Below are 14,994 nucleotides of genomic sequence, written 5' to 3'. Positions count from 1 at the left end.
AATTTTCGTTTTGGAAACAAGATCTTGTTTCTGTTTTCTCTGTGGTTTCACAGTTGTTTGTAGTGCTTATTTACATGTGGCACAGCAGCATCAATCCCAATAACAATCACTTCCAACTTATTTGTAATCCTCCTCGTCAACCCTTGATCTAGCATTTTCAGACAAAACCTCCAGTGCTTGGGTCAGTTAGTTGCTCCATAGCCTTTCCCCACCATGCACCATCCTGCCTAGTTCTTTACTTACATTATTTCTTAATGTCTGTCTCTCCTCCACACTTGCCTCCTCAGCCTCCTCTCCCCAGACCTGTCCTTCTTACTCACCCACCTCCCCCTACCTAAAGTGCCTTCCTTGTCCTTACCTTTAGCAGATCTCTCACAGAATCACAGAGCGGTTGAGTTTGGAAGGGACCCCTCGAGGTCATCTGGTCAAACCCTTCTGCTCAAGCAGGGCCACCTAAAACCGGTTGCCCAGGACCATGTCCAGATGGCTTTTGAATATCTCCAAGGATAGAGACCCCCACAACCTCTCTGGGCAACCTGCTCCAGCGCTCGGCCACCCTCACAGTAAAAATGTGTTTCCTGATGTTCAGAGAGAACTCATGTGTTTCAGTCTGTGCCCATTGCCTCTTGTCCTGTCACTGGGCACCACTGAACAGAGCCTGGCGCTGTCCTCTTTGTACACTCCCTTCAGCTCCATGATGTATATTAATACATATTGTATATACATTAATAAGATCTCCCCTCAGCCTTCTCTTCTCTAAAATAAATCATCCCAGCTGTCTTAGTCCCTGCTAATAGGAGAGATGCTCCAGTCCTTTCATCATCTTTGTGGCCTTTCTTTGCACTCTCTTCAGTATGTCCATGTCTCTTCTGCACTGAGGAGCCCAGAACTGCACACAATACTCCAGGTGTGGCCTCCCCAGTGCTGAGTAGAGGGGACGGATCACCTCCCCCAGCCTGCTGGCACTACTCTGTCTAATGCAGCCCAGGATACCATTCGTCTGCTTTGCAGCAAGGGCACATCGCTGGCTCATGTGGAACTTGGTGTTCACCAGGATCCCCAGGTGCTTTTCTGCAAAGCTTCTGTCCAGCTGGGTCACCCCCAGCATGTACTGGTGCATGGGGCTGTTCCTCCCCAGCCGCAGGACTTTGACCTTCTCCTTGTTGAACTTCACAAGGTTCTTGTCAGCCCATTTCTCCCAGAACAAACACACACCTCACAACATCTACCACTAACTTGCTGCTTGCCAAGGCTTGCAACTTGCTATTTGGGAAATCCCCACGGAAACACTCCTGTGCACCGTGTCGTATACGCATAGTGAGGTGGATGTTCAGAGTGGGCCACAGCTACAGTGTGGTTCAGAGACCATTCATACAGGCCCATCAGCGTACGCCCACCAGTATGCACCGATGTGCTGGACACGTACAGTCAAACTCTCAGACCGCAGCGGCAGATATTTTGCATCAGAACTGCCCATCATCAGACAGTCCTGTCAGTGTTACTGCTCTGACTGCATCGGACTATACACTGCAATTCCAGACCAAGGATAAAGCGGTAATAGTAAATTGGAATATAATATAAATATATTAGGATAAAGTGGATAAACTGGAAATTAATAAAATTTCTCTTCCTTTGTTGGAACAAAATCTCTGGGTGGAAAAAAGAGTTTCCCAGGTGTGTGGAAATGCAACCTACTGTCCCACCCTTAATGTTCACTGTGGCTTTATGCTGTTCACACTCTTAGCCTGTCTCTGCTCTATTTGAACTGAAAGCTCCTTGTAGTAAGGATTTCTCCACTGTTTCCTCTCTCTGCAGTACGAAACTGCCGAGGTGGAGAGGGAAACAGGTTCTTGGTTGATTCAATACTAACACACAATTCACTGTAAACCTTGGACTCCAGAAGACCAGCCTCTTGACTAGTTTGGTTGATGTTGGCCTATAAAATATGGTGTGCAGCTGGTTCCTTCCAACAGAGAGAAGTAATGACATGGGTACACACTTTTGGTCCAGTGCAGTGCTGGAGGTTTATTTTCACTGCGAGATTTACAGAAGCCGTAGTCTCATTTCACCCTCTCCTCTCCCACTCGTAGCACTGGGATGCAAAAAGAGAGGCTGCCGCTGGGAGAAGTCTGTTTATATGTTTCTGGCAGTAAAGAGCAGGCTTCATTGTCCTGGTCCTGCTGGCACCAGACAGTGGAGATGCAGGGAATGGAAATGACATCTGATGCTCAGGAATAGAGGGAAATGGCCAGCTCACCCTCAGAGATCCAAAGACCCAGCATCTGTTGTGACAAAACTTTTGTTGGGAATGATCTCTCACTGAGGATAACTCACCCTTATGGCCAACAAGCCTGTCCCTTTGTGAGGGTGTGGAAGGGGCACGTCTCCGGTCTTGTGCGGAGCTTTGGTTTGCAGGACAACGATCCACTTGTACCGTTGACGAGATGGTTATGAGATGAAAATCTCATAAATGGTAAATGGTATTTATCTAAGAGATTTCTCACAGATCCATGGAGCAGAATATTCACAGCTGGAGGCCTGAAAGTGACCTTTTATCAGGACAGCACAGTGTTGCACGGGGCTGTTATAGGGGATCCTGCAAGAGGCACAGAATAAAAGTGAGACTGGGAGAAAATGCTGAGATTGTCTCCTGGAGGCAAGAAAAAAAGAACATCTGATTTTGAAGGGTGGAGCCCAGAGGAAGTGAAAGAACCCAACCTCCGCGGGCAGCTGTTAGAAAACAAAATGTACACCAAAAAACTGTCGACCTGTGAGATTAAACATCTACGTAATTTTGCCATTGCGGACCCAAATCAGAACCACACACAGACACAATGCCCTGCAGCAACAGTGATATCCACCAGCATGGGAACGACAGTGCTGAGGATTTCGTGGAAAGATGATTGCCTCCAAGGACGTTGTAAGAACAGAAAGCTGGATTTAAGACAGTAACTAAGCCAAGTGCTCAGAGTGCTGACCTACTGACAGTGAGATCTTGAGCATGTTTCCTTGCTGGAGACGTGTTAGAGACTAACTCATTGGATTAACTGCCATAAAAAGGAAAGGGCCAGGCAAAGGCACTGGACTAAATTGTGTTTTCCCTCATGCAGAATGCTGCGTTTTGTCCAAGTAACAATTCAGCCAAAATTAAGGTTCTGACTTGGGTTGGCACCAGCAAAGCATCAGTGGCCTATGTCCTCGCACTCAGTGACGCCAGCACTTGGCAGAATGCGTGCAAGGTGGCTAAACCCAGTAAAGCCAAGATGGACCATATGCTTTTCTGACTGAGCAACTGTGTGGGCAGTGCTGGTGAATAATCTTTGGTCTGAGCAGCTGGAGGGAAGTAGAGAGTGAGATACTAACATTAGCCCTGCTTTTCCCTGGTAGATGCCTTTACAAGGTGCAGGGCAGCAAAAAGTAGGCTTTTTCGAGTTCAGTACCATACACGTGATGGTAAGAACAAAATCTGCCCAGGAAGAAAGCTGCTGAGATCTGGTGCAGGAACTCTGCGTGTTCTGGAACACCAGGAGATCCGAATTAGCGCTGTTGTTTTTAAAACAGAATTAAACTCACTTGGTGCCATTGAATATAGAGCCATCTTCCCAAATCCAGCCAGAGTCTGTGCTGTTCCTCAGTCCAATCCAGAAACATTCTGTTTGAATACTCTTGAACAGGTCCTAGAAATGGTGATGAATTACAAAATGACTAACGAAAACCAGCCTGAAAACAGAGGTAAGGGTAAGTAAAGAGAACAGTGAGCAAGATACATCCCCTCGCCTGCCTGTTCCTTCAGTGGCTGATAATACTGCTTCTCCACACCTTCTCATCAGGAAGATCAGCCCTGCGGATCATGCCTGCAATAACGACTACGCGTGTGTACACTCACAAGGAAGTAAGCCTGCTTTCAAGGGTCCTGGGCAGATTCTTCAAAGGACATTTCTCAGGGAAATATATGCGAACCAACTGCACCCCAGCCTCCTGGAGTTTCCTATGCAAAGCTTTATGTAGGAACGTATGCTATGAGGGTGAATATTAATGCTCTACCATACAGCTAGCTAGCAAGCTAATAATACAAAGTATTAACCATTAAAGGTAAAATCAGGTCAGGGCAGGAAGTGTGGGCACCGACAGATCTGTGTAAAGAGCCCAGGACCAAAGCACAATAAATTTTTTACAAACTTTCCTCCTACGTGTTTTCAATGCTCATTTCCTTTTGCCTAACCTTTAACTCTTAAAAGGTGAAGCCTGCAACAGAAAGTCAGCCCTGAAGTAAATCCCCCCCAAAAAAGACAAGAGAGAGGTTTGTAATGAAACCCAACAAAGGAACATTTCAGTGGTATGGCCGGGCCCCATCCTTATCCCCGGCTGCCATAAACAAAGCTTCAGAGCAGTATCTTCACACAGAAGCATTAACAAAGCTGGCTTGGTAAAGTGGTGGGAAGAGGAGTAGCTTGAGGAACGCTTGAGTGTTGCTGGAGGTGACTGTGCTTCCCTGGTAGGTAAAGGGAGGTCGAACCATCACAGCCTTTGCAGCACAGGGCACGTATAACTGGATAGCTGGGAAAGTCTTGCTTATGTGGGGAAGTCTGAGCAGGGATAATGGGTGACACTCTGGTAGCAGAGACAGTAGTAAGAAAGGAGCCGACCAGGGAGGCTTTCTTCATACAGAGAAATGGGTAATATGGGGAAGATGAGTATTTCCCAAGGAATCAGGATTTGCCTAAGAAAGTGTGACAGCCTGGTAGGCACTCCCAGTCGAGCAGAGACCCGGCTTTGCAAGCCCCCACAGAACATCATACAATGCAACTTCTGTCCAGGGACTGGAAGCTGTCCACGTTCATTGGACCTCAGCTAATAAGCCCTGGCTTGTGTGAAACCAGATCAAGTCCTTCTGCTCTAATTAGGCAGACGTGCCTCACCTCCCTAGTGATCAGCTCTAGCCATTCCTTTAGTGGTCATATGTGCCCCTGTCCCCAGTGAGCACCTGCCAGAAAATGAGCAGTGGAACAGAGGGTTCCTGATTTCACCAGCGCAACTAAGGGGTTTCGGCGGAGAGGGGAAGTAAGCATTGAAAACAGACTGAGAAACAAATGTTTGTGCATGAACACAGGGAGTGGCAAGGTCACTGAGCAGGAGGAGCTGGAGCGGTTGCAGGGAGGAGAGCCATCGCTTTTGCAAAGGCAGCATTTCTGGGGAGCGGGGATGTATTGGTTTGTAGGCAATGAGTACAGAGAATGCACGGTGCCACAGACTTTTCCTGGGATCATTCATATCAGCTTTGTTGGGGCTAGGAGGGGAGGTGGAGAGGGGCAATGGGGAAGGCTGTCTCCTAACATCCTTCATAGGATGATTCTGAGTAGCTGACCCTCACCTCTCCCTTCTCCCCTTTGTTTCTTTGCCTGCTGGGAACTTCTAAGGTGTATACTGAAACTGGAAGTGCACTATAATGTCGCAGCCATAAATCCTTCCTCTCCTCAAGTATTGCCAGAGTGACACAACTGCTTGGATGTCAGTCACTAAGGTATCTGCAAGGAAATGGAAGATCCTCAAAGAATAAGAAAACCATTACCATTTCACTGGTATCGCTGACCACCAAGAGATGAGCTCCCTGTGCCCGGCAGTATTCCTGGCTGGCATTCCAGTCTTTCTTCTCCTTGGAAAAGGAGTAGCAGCTCCCTCTGTAGGCCACCCACTGCTCAGGGCAGCGAGGTTGAGAGTCACCTGTAAAGGAATCAAAATACCAGCTTTTCTCTACTGTTAACCAACAGAAAGACACTTATCAGCAAGGACCTGCTGAAAAGCAACTCTTCCGGAGAGTTGCAATGCAGAAAACACAATTCAGAATAAGCATCTAAAAATAACCATGCATGAACACTGAAATTCAGATCCTCTGTGCAATTTCCAAATCTTTGTACAAGAGTCATGTGCACTCTGATGCTGGTGCAACACACACGCACACACACACACGCACACCAGTTTCCTCTGAACTACGCAGATACCTGAGAATCAAAATTGGCTATTTGAAAGCAGACGACATTCTGGGTGTGCAAAAAGTAAGGGAAAAAACTATGTCATTCTGTGGGTATGGTGTCTCACATGTCCAGTGAACGGATTTTAAGCAGCAAACAGTAGGCTCTCCCACATAGTCTTCCACCTTTTGCATACATGCAAAAGTGTCATATACCTTACACATTTGTTCTATGGTTTACCACTATAATTACAGCAGACAAGTCTGGAAAAACCTTTCAATATGTTTCACTGCTTTTTGCCACAGGATCTGAAATGGATTGCCTGGGGTCTGCACAAGGAATGTATTCTTCAAAATCTTCTGGATAGGCAGTGAGTACTTAAGGCTAGTAGAAATCTAGAACAGCTTCTGGTTTAACCCTGTATAATGGAGTTCAGGATCTGAGCTCCTGTGCTTAGATGAGTCTCCAGTCCTTTGCTGTTGGATGCTCACCCTCGGCACCCCTTTGTTTACTTACTAATCTTCCAAATCAAAACAATCGCTAGGATGATGCTCAGTATCCCAAAGCCTATAGCCAAGCCAGGCACAACTGCTGGACACAGACAGGGAGCTGTGAAAGAGAAAAGAAACCATAGTGAATAGGAGTCACATGAAAACTGATGGTTGTTTTAGGCAGTTTGCTTGTGTCCTGGGCATTTCCACAAGAAACGGAACTATTTAGAGCATAAAAACTGAACTATTTAGAGCAGAGTGTGTCTGGCCACACTTTGTACATCACTGCCACCACTCCTCAGCGTCCCCAGGGCCTCCCCACACCCCTGCCCACTGGCCCAGGGCCCCATTTCAGCTCAGCCCAGTGCCATCTGTTCCTGCCTGAGCTTCCCAGGAGGTGTACCTGTCTCCAGGTCAGCCACAGCTCTGCCCCTGCCTGGTCACAGAGCAGGCTGGAGCAGCCAGTGGCTGACCCCAGGAGAGGAAGCACCTGCTCCAAGTCAGCCAGAGCCTCCCAGGCACCATGTGGCACTCTGTGCTGGCAGAAGCCTCCCAGCAAACCCGTCCCTGCCTCAGCATTGAAGCTTGGGGTGGAAACACAGACCTGCACTGCCACAGCCACCATGTTCCAGCTTAAATGCAAAAAGAAACCCAAAAGCCTTTCCCCCACCTTTCTCAGCAACAGTGAGAAGTTTAACCTCAGCATCCTGTTCACAGGCTTAGACACACTGTCGTGTTACATCTTCCCAGGACACTCCCAAGTCAGTTCTGTGCTCTCATCTGCCTCCCCCATGGATGGTAGCCTCTCCTGTGGATGGCAGCCTTGAAGACCTCCACACTTCCACCACTGCCATCTGCTGCTATTCACTTGCTACCAGGGGCAGAGGGTGACTCTTTGGGGCAGCCTCCACCGTAGCCAAGCACAGCTTCCTTTCAAAGGGTGTGGGAGGACTGCCATGTAGAGATCTGCTCATGCACAGCACGACATGTTAACCTCCAGGCTACACCTTGCTTTCCTATTGTCATCTCCTGGAACTGAGAGGCATTCACTTTCCATAAGATGTTTGAAAACTCAACACTAAAATCTCCTCTCTCCCTGACTGAGGAGATGATGACACTAACTGCCATGGATGAGCTCCAGGGGTATTTGGTTTGCTTGTTTTATTAATCTCAGTACGGCAACTGCATAGACAATAGGAATTTCTAAGAACCACTAAATGTGCAGCTAATGGTTACTGATGTTGAGGAACCCAGGATTTCCCCTGTGCTTCTCCTGTAAGCTTATGTACCACATCCTGCTCTTGTAGTGCTCCAGAGTCTTCTGTCCAAATCCAGTGGCAAAGTCCATGGAGGAGCTCATGAAATCTGAGGTGACTCTCTCTCAGTCATGTCACAAGACCCAAAGAAACACATCTGTACTCCCTAAAAAGGCTAGGAGTCTAAGGAGTAAGATGGAGGGAGGGGAAGGCTAGCTTTAACCAAAAATGCTACCACAGCAAGTACATCAAAAACTCGGTAGAAGAAGGGCTGTGAGTAGGATGTCATAGCAATAGGATACAAAATACACAGGGAAGTAAACTCAAGTAAAAAAGCCAAGTAAAGCTCAAGTAAAATTACAGTCCAATCAGGTTAAATAACTAACTGCATTAAGAGATAACAGTAACAGCAACCCCGCAAACCAGGCAAATACTACTAAATGCATTGGGTTGGAATTATATGCCAGACAAGGATGGTGACAGCATTCATGAACTGGCAAAAAGAACCAGAGCAACCATGAGGGAAGCACAGTAACAACAACAGGCATCAATTAATTGCATTAAATAAAGCAAATGCCATGTCAGGACATGATGCTGAGACTGAATGCTTAGACACCATCAATAGGCACCTTGTGGAGCGGCGAGCTGGGAAACAGAAAGCAAAGCAGCTCGTGACTGCCCTGAGTTGTGCTCGGGCCACCCAGCTCACCGTGGCTCCATCCAGCAGCTTCTCTGCCACAGTGAACACAAATGTACTGAGATTCAACAGAGCCAAAACCCAACAAAAACAACAAGAACAAAAAAAAGGCACTGTGGTATAATAATTTCAAAATGGGAAACTACAGGAAAATGAGGAAGTTTGTCAGGGAGAAATTAAAAGAGATGGCTAAAAGAATAAAATATTTGTAAGCAGGAGGGGACACTTTTTTTAGAATCTCTCGGTGGAGGCTGAAAACAAATGCACATCACGTATCAAGAATATTGTGGGAAAGATGAAGCAAGACAGCACTAAACCAGAAAGGGAAGGGACTTCACTTAAAAAACAGGAATGCATCCTTTAAGCATTGGAAGCTTTATCCAAATACAGAAAGTAGGCAAGATCAAAAAATTAATAAAAATTAATTTATTTTTATTTTAGAGTGGTTTGCAGGCTCACTGGTTTCAAGACCAGTTTCTGGTTTACAGCAATATGTTTAGACCTGCGGTTTTGGCCAAAAGAAGTTTCTAAGGTAACGAGGGAGAGCATGAGAGAGCTGCAGTGTAAGCATAGTTCTTGTGGTAGAAAGATCTTTCCTAAGGTAAAGGTTTTGTCATATTTCCTGAAGATTCCAGGATCTAGCTGCCCCACTTGTAGTTAAAAAATATCATTTTTTATTTATTTTTAATTGTTATTAAAGAACAAAAACTCATCTCTCTTCAGTTACAAAATACAGAATGACTTTTCAGTTACCACCTACTCCTAAGCTTCACGAAAGAGGACAATGGGAGAACTGAAGGACTTTAACTGGGTGGATGTTCTCTCTATCTGCTCTCTGTTCCTCTTGTAAGGTCACCTTGGGTTTCACCATCAGATTAAGCCTCAAGAGAATGGAGCCGTCCGAGGTTAAGCGTAGGGTGAAGCTTCTTTGCAGATTACAACTGAAAACCAAGTAAAAGGGGATACATGTCTGTTGAAACATAATTCTTTGTTCTGAGACCACATTTCTGAGAAACTGAGGATTTGCACTTCTGTTTTCCATCTTCTCTTGCCTCTCAAAGGAGCTATCTCCTGCATCCTCCAGATCACTGTTCCTTATTTTAGGGAAAACTACTTCCAGGACTAGGATGACAGTCAGTGAAACAGTTAATCCTTTAATGTCAACACCGGGCATCCAAGCTGGTGCCTTCTGGCAAGAGCAGTTCACCCTCTATTGTTTCAAACCAATTGCAGAAAAAAGGAACTGACTCTACTCAGTATTAAAACAAAATCCCAGGGCACCTCCATAGCCAGAGCAGGGGGAGAGTTCACTTCAGTTCTTAAAATTGAAAAAGTATGCCGTTAGATAATTTTGGCAAGAAAAATGAGAATGAAGGGGGCAAGTCATATTGTAGGGCTCGAGGTGAATTTGAGCCTCACTTGAACTGCAGTGATCAGCCCAGGGAAGTGGAATAAAAATTTTCATAATTCGGGACTTTTACTCCTTGCAAAAGGGAATCTATGCAATTCTCCCTTTTTATAACAGGTTCAAGGGTTTGTGCTTCATCTTCAGCCCCTGAAGTACATGTGAAGCTCTTGTAGAAGAGAAAGGGAGAAGTACCTGAGATGAGTTTGAAACGGAGGAGGGAAATCTGAATGGAGCATCCAGAAATATTTCCATGCAGTTGTCTGAAGAACTGTGGAAGAGTCTCCCCAAGGGAAGGGAGAAGTGGACTGGTTGATATTTAACATAACTGTCCAATGTTATAACTTTCTAGTATAAAACCCACGCAGTTAGGTCTCTCAGTGCTCTGGAGAAATAACGTGGATAAACTGCATTCATCTGCAAGCAACGCGACCCAATATTTTTAGGTTTGGGAGTACAGATTCAGTTTAAAAACTGAAAGCTGTTAGCATTTTATAATTCAGTTCTTCTAGGACAGTCTGAAGAATGTCATTGTGCTGTCCCAGATAGCTCCCCTCAGCTCCTGCCTACGTCAGTATGGGAGCAGAATGACTACCTCGGGTCAGGGAGGAGGATTTGAGAAATGAGGATCCTGTCCTTGGCTACGGCACAGACCTCACTGTTACTACAAGCATGCTCCACGGGCTAACATGGTCTTAAGTGATGGCTGGACTGACATTTTGGTGGCTGGGCATACCTAAGGCTCTCTGGAAGCCAGACAGAAGACAGCTAGGGAAACTCTTCATTTTTGAGCAGTCCATGAGAGCAAAAAAAGTTGTTTTGGCCAGAGGACTGATCTATACACCTGTGATATACCTGTGATACCACATCACAGGGAGAACTTATTAGCAAAGGTGTGCATTTGAAAACAGAGATGAAATACCTGAGAACACATCCCTCAAAAGTGATGGAGGCAGGAACAGAGTTGAAAATAAGGATCTTCTAAACAAAGGTACTTAAACTGTGCTCCTTAGGGACTGCTCACACACAGAAGAGAGCTGGGAAATAATCAAATAATATGCATAGAAAGTGTGTTCGAAGATCAGCTTCCTTATTTTGGGCTCTCTGACTTTAGCTGAAAAGGATGAGGGTACATAAAGGAATTTGTAGAAGAGGAACATTAAAAAGAAAACTGCAAACACTTCAAGACAGCATTGGGTAATCCCCACCTCCAGCAGAGCGGGAGTGAACACAAATGGCAGGGAATGAAGGGATATCCCTTGTGTTTTCTGATGCAACATAATTTCTGATGAAAACACATGCAAAAGCAAGACTGCCTTCCAAGCAGATGGAGTGAGATTACCAGATAGGAACTTGGGGGTTTCTGTGCTGGGTTTGTTTCCATAGTGCAGCGAGTGACCAGGCAGCAGTAACAACCACAGGTATATGCAGTCATTCCAATCAGGGCACAAAAATCTTGTATCGCAGAGCAGCAGCCCCCTTTGCTGTAACAGCTCTGAAAAAACCTAACATCAACCATTAGTGTTGCTGCCAATGCAACGTAACTAACTTGTCTAAAGCACGTGGGCATTTAAAGGAAAAGCAATCAGCTCATGGGAAGAAGACACTTATAAAGAATGGTCATGAATGCAAAATCTCCCTCTTCTACAATGGTATTTCTCAACTAAGCAGCCAGAGAAATTGCTCAGTGTGACATTTGAAAGGCCTGAACAGGGGGAATGGAGCAGAAATAAGAGAAGAGAACATTTAAGGAAATCTTCCTGATAGTAAAATGCCGTGCAGAACTGTCTCAAGGCAAAAGCTGAAAATTTGCTCACTGGGAGGTATGTAAAACTAGAACAGAGAAAACACAGGAAAAAATGTATCACAAAAGAATCCTGCAGAGCCCCACAGGAGACAGACTGGATGATCTCATATGCCTTCTCTGTCTCTGATCTCTGATTAGCATACGCCTCTAATTTATCTGTGCTCGCATCTCGTCTGCCCTTCAAAGAACTATTGCTGACAATCTCTTAGACAACTTTAAAACTGCAAACCTCTTTCGGAGAAAAGGATGCCTGAGTTGAATGCTCAGGAGTAGACACCAAAAGGGGTTTGACGGAGAGAGGGAGGGAAACAATGCTGGGGCTCTGACCCATCGGCTATTATCACAGTAAAATACTCACGGTAATTTTAGAACCAAAGCAACAGCACCGTGAGCTGGTACTCAAAGCCAGTGGCCAGCTCAGAGTGTTTTTGTTAAACCTTGCTTTCGCGCAAAAGAAAATCTTTTGTTGACCTACCTCATCCAGCTTCCTTACCTCTCCTTTCCCGTCCAGCTTTGGCCCTCGGTGGCGGAGTCTGAGAGAATTTTACAGAAGTATAAATTATTTCCTCGCTCGCTTCAGCTGCAGAAGTTTCTGATCTGTTTCCTTCCATGCCAAAGCAAAGAGTGTGTATGACAAGATGTTTCGATCAGGCTGTTGAGTGACAGAGCTGTGAAACAGGAAACCTGAGGCTACATTCAGAAGACAAGAAATGTGAAGTCGCAAAGCTTATCTCCAGCTGCTCAAAATAACCAAATTTACAACAGAATGGAGAGCGCTGGAAGTGCAACAACTTCCATTTCCTGACCTGATGAGGGATGTCTTAAGAACAGCCGTTAGTGGAAGAGGTGATTAATCACAAAGTGCATGGGTATTCTAATTGTCCACAACAACAAAAGAGGCTGTGATTACACTGAGGTAATAATTGTGAGAATGTATGTTGCAATGAAGAGCTCCCTCTTTGGACAGAAGCAGGTGGATAGTGGGAGCATGAGTTGAAAAAGGTGAATCGTGAAAGTAAAAGGTAACAAGTGGAGTAAGCAATGGCTACGGCAAACTGGCAGCCCAACTGCTGTCAAGAAGGAGGTAGAGGTGGGCAGCATGGGTTTGAGAAGGAAGCCTTGGGAGGTTTGGACAGTTCTACTGGGAACTCTGTCTTCACTCAACACCCAGTGTGAATGTGCTTGAGACACAGGCAGGCACTGAGGGCTGGCATCCCTCAAGACCCTCTGAGTCAACATCTCAACAGCATCAGTACAAGAAAGACATGGATATACTGGAGAGAGTCTAGCAGAAGGCAACAAAGATAATGACAGGACTGGAGCATCTCTCATATAAGGAAAGGCTGAGAGCTGGGACTGTTTAGCCTGGAGAAGAGGTGTCTTGGGGAGGATCTCATTAATGTATATAAATACCTGAAGGGAGGGTACAAGAAGAGCCAGGCTCTTTTCAGTGGTGCTCAGTGACAGGACAAGAGGCAATGAGCACAAACTTAAACACAGGGGGCTCTGTCTGACCATCAGGAAACAGTTTTTCACTGTGAAGGTGATTGAACACTGGCATAGGTTGGCCAGAGAGGTTGTGGGGTCTCCATCCTTGGAGAGCCATCTGGACACAGTCCCAGGCAACTGGCTGCAGGTAGCCTTGCTTGAGCAGGGGATGGACCCGATGACCTTGAGATGTCCCTTCCAATCTGTGAGCATGCTGTGACTCAGTAGTAAGCAATAACAGGAAAGCATAGTTTTCTTCTGAATTAGCGAAATCAGACCACTGGTAAGAAGCATCCTGAGAAACCTCTCAGCGGCATGGCTGGCTGGTATTTGTTTTGATCCAGATTCTGATCCCTTCCAGTTCATAGTCAGATTGCAGATGTTTGCCAAGCTCAGTGTGTACATCGTCCTCGCTAGTTTCATTTACAAGAATTGCCTGGGCATTCTCAACAAAGAAGTTTGACATGGTTTTCAGTTCTAGGACAGGGATGATGGCTTCCTGTCCTGATGACATGCTGTAAATTTGAGAAAGGATGGTCCGGGAGGGTGCTTAGTTTGATATAGAGTGTTGCGGCCAATTTGTTACACTGCACATGTCTGGGAAGGCATGGATTGGATATTTCTGCAAGTTCCTCCATCACATACTTGCCTCTAAAGGTGGCATGTGGCACCCACGAGATTCCTTCCAAACTGGGTAGGGCCTGTAGACAGCAAGACAGGGAGTCTTTACTTAGGAGGAAGGCAAAGGCAGAAGACAGGAGAGCAAGCCAAGAAGAGGAAAGTCTCTCCTGAATGCTTTGAATGGATATTAGACAAGGCTAAAGAGAGCTGACAAGCCTAGAGAGGGAGAATTTGCTGTAGTCACGATGAGAGCTTAGCTGGGAATGTAGTCTGTGTGGCTGGAAAGAAACCAACAAGATTCGGACACTGCTTAAGTGGCCAGACCAAGGGGAACAGGCTGTGGCCAAACACACTGCAGGCTGCTGGCAGGGCTCATGTGATCACGAAGACGGCATTATTTGTGAACAAGTGGAGAAGAGAAGGCTGGCGGGGAAGAATTAGGAGCTTAGTTTGGATGTGGTTTACTATTTTTTTCTCAAATATCAGCAATAAGCTGAGTTCTTAGTTTGGACAGGAAGTAGACAGGAAGCGATCGCAGGAGGGTATGCAGGCAAGACACAGTTAATAGCTAAGTGTGAATATAAAGAAATCTGACTTCTGCAGCTGAGATGTCTGTGCTGTACTCCCAGTGGAATTAGCAGGAGGACACAAATCACAGCAGGACTAAATTGATCAGTTTTCCGGGAGCCAACAATGCTCCTTCCCAGATCTTCACTACTGAAGCAGCATACCATAGGGAGGCCTCCCAAACCCCTCTTGAAACAAGTGGCTTCTCTAGCATGTTTAGTCCACTAAATCTGGCATTTCTTTGCATCTAAATGATGCAAAATCCTCAGAGCTCTGGTGAAGAACATCCATCTCTTCCAATAAGGGAGCCCTGGAAAGTGGACTCTTACCCTCACAGCAGAGGAATGTCCTTTAAATATGCCACTCTCAAATAATTTATAGCTGTCTTAATCACACTCAAGGTGCTCCAAGGCCACCAACCTTGTGCACGATCAGCTGGACCTGGCATTCCTCTCGTAGTGGCAAAACTCACAGGAGCTGGAGGGGACACCTTTATTCTGGAGTATAACTAACCAGTACGTCAGGCGGGGGCGAAGACAGAAGGATGGAGGCCACGAAGCAGTTTTATGAACCATGCTTGTTTAACAAGAAGTCACCTTGGAGGTACACTGGGGGAGGAGGAGGGGGATGGCACAGTCCCATGGCAGCGATGGCCTCCTGCTGCTGCCTTCCACGGGGCCGGGGGCGGGGGGG

General features: G+C 46.1%; 2 protein-coding genes across 2 annotated transcripts in view; one reads left to right on the top strand and one right to left on the bottom strand.

Annotated features, from left to right (window-relative positions):
- The window catches only part of LOC104294532 (alpha-2-macroglobulin-like), a 187,457-nt gene that overhangs the window by 76,780 nt on the left and 95,683 nt on the right, over positions 1 to 14,994 (top strand). The gene's annotated exons all lie outside the window — the stretch shown is intronic.
- Positions 2,485 to 12,236, bottom strand: KLRG1 (killer cell lectin-like receptor subfamily G, member 1). Its single transcript, XM_009894117.1, has 5 exons — positions 12,119 to 12,236; positions 6,486 to 6,578; positions 5,570 to 5,721; positions 3,574 to 3,677; positions 2,485 to 2,596 (listed from the first exon to the last, which is right to left on the bottom strand). The coding sequence occupies exons 1-5, from the start codon at positions 12,234 to 12,236 to the stop codon at positions 2,485 to 2,487; spliced, it is 579 nt and encodes a 192-aa protein (XP_009892419.1).

Source organism: Charadrius vociferus, unplaced genomic scaffold, assembly GCF_000708025.1.
Source record: "Charadrius vociferus isolate BGI_N301 unplaced genomic scaffold, ASM70802v2 scaffold561, whole genome shotgun sequence".
Classification (NCBI taxonomy): Eukaryota; Metazoa; Chordata; class Aves; order Charadriiformes; family Charadriidae; genus Charadrius; species Charadrius vociferus.
This window is presented reverse-complemented; position numbering and strand designations above follow the sequence as displayed.

What these genes read in the sequence shown, in the direction of transcription:
- KLRG1 (XM_009894117.1), bottom strand. Translation starts at nt 12,236, where the DNA reads ATGGAAGGAAACAGATCAGAAACTTCTGCAGCTGAAGCGAGCGAGGAA. An exon ending in TGTTTTGATTTGGAAGATTA is followed by an intron (nt 5,722 to 6,485) that starts GTAAGTAAACAA and finishes ATTCCTTTACAG; the next exon opens with GTGACTCTCAACCTCGCTGC. An exon ending in TCTATATTCAATGGCACCAA is followed by an intron (nt 2,597 to 3,573) that starts GTGAGTTTAATT and finishes TGCCTCTTGCAG; the next exon opens with GATCCCCTATAACAGCCCCG.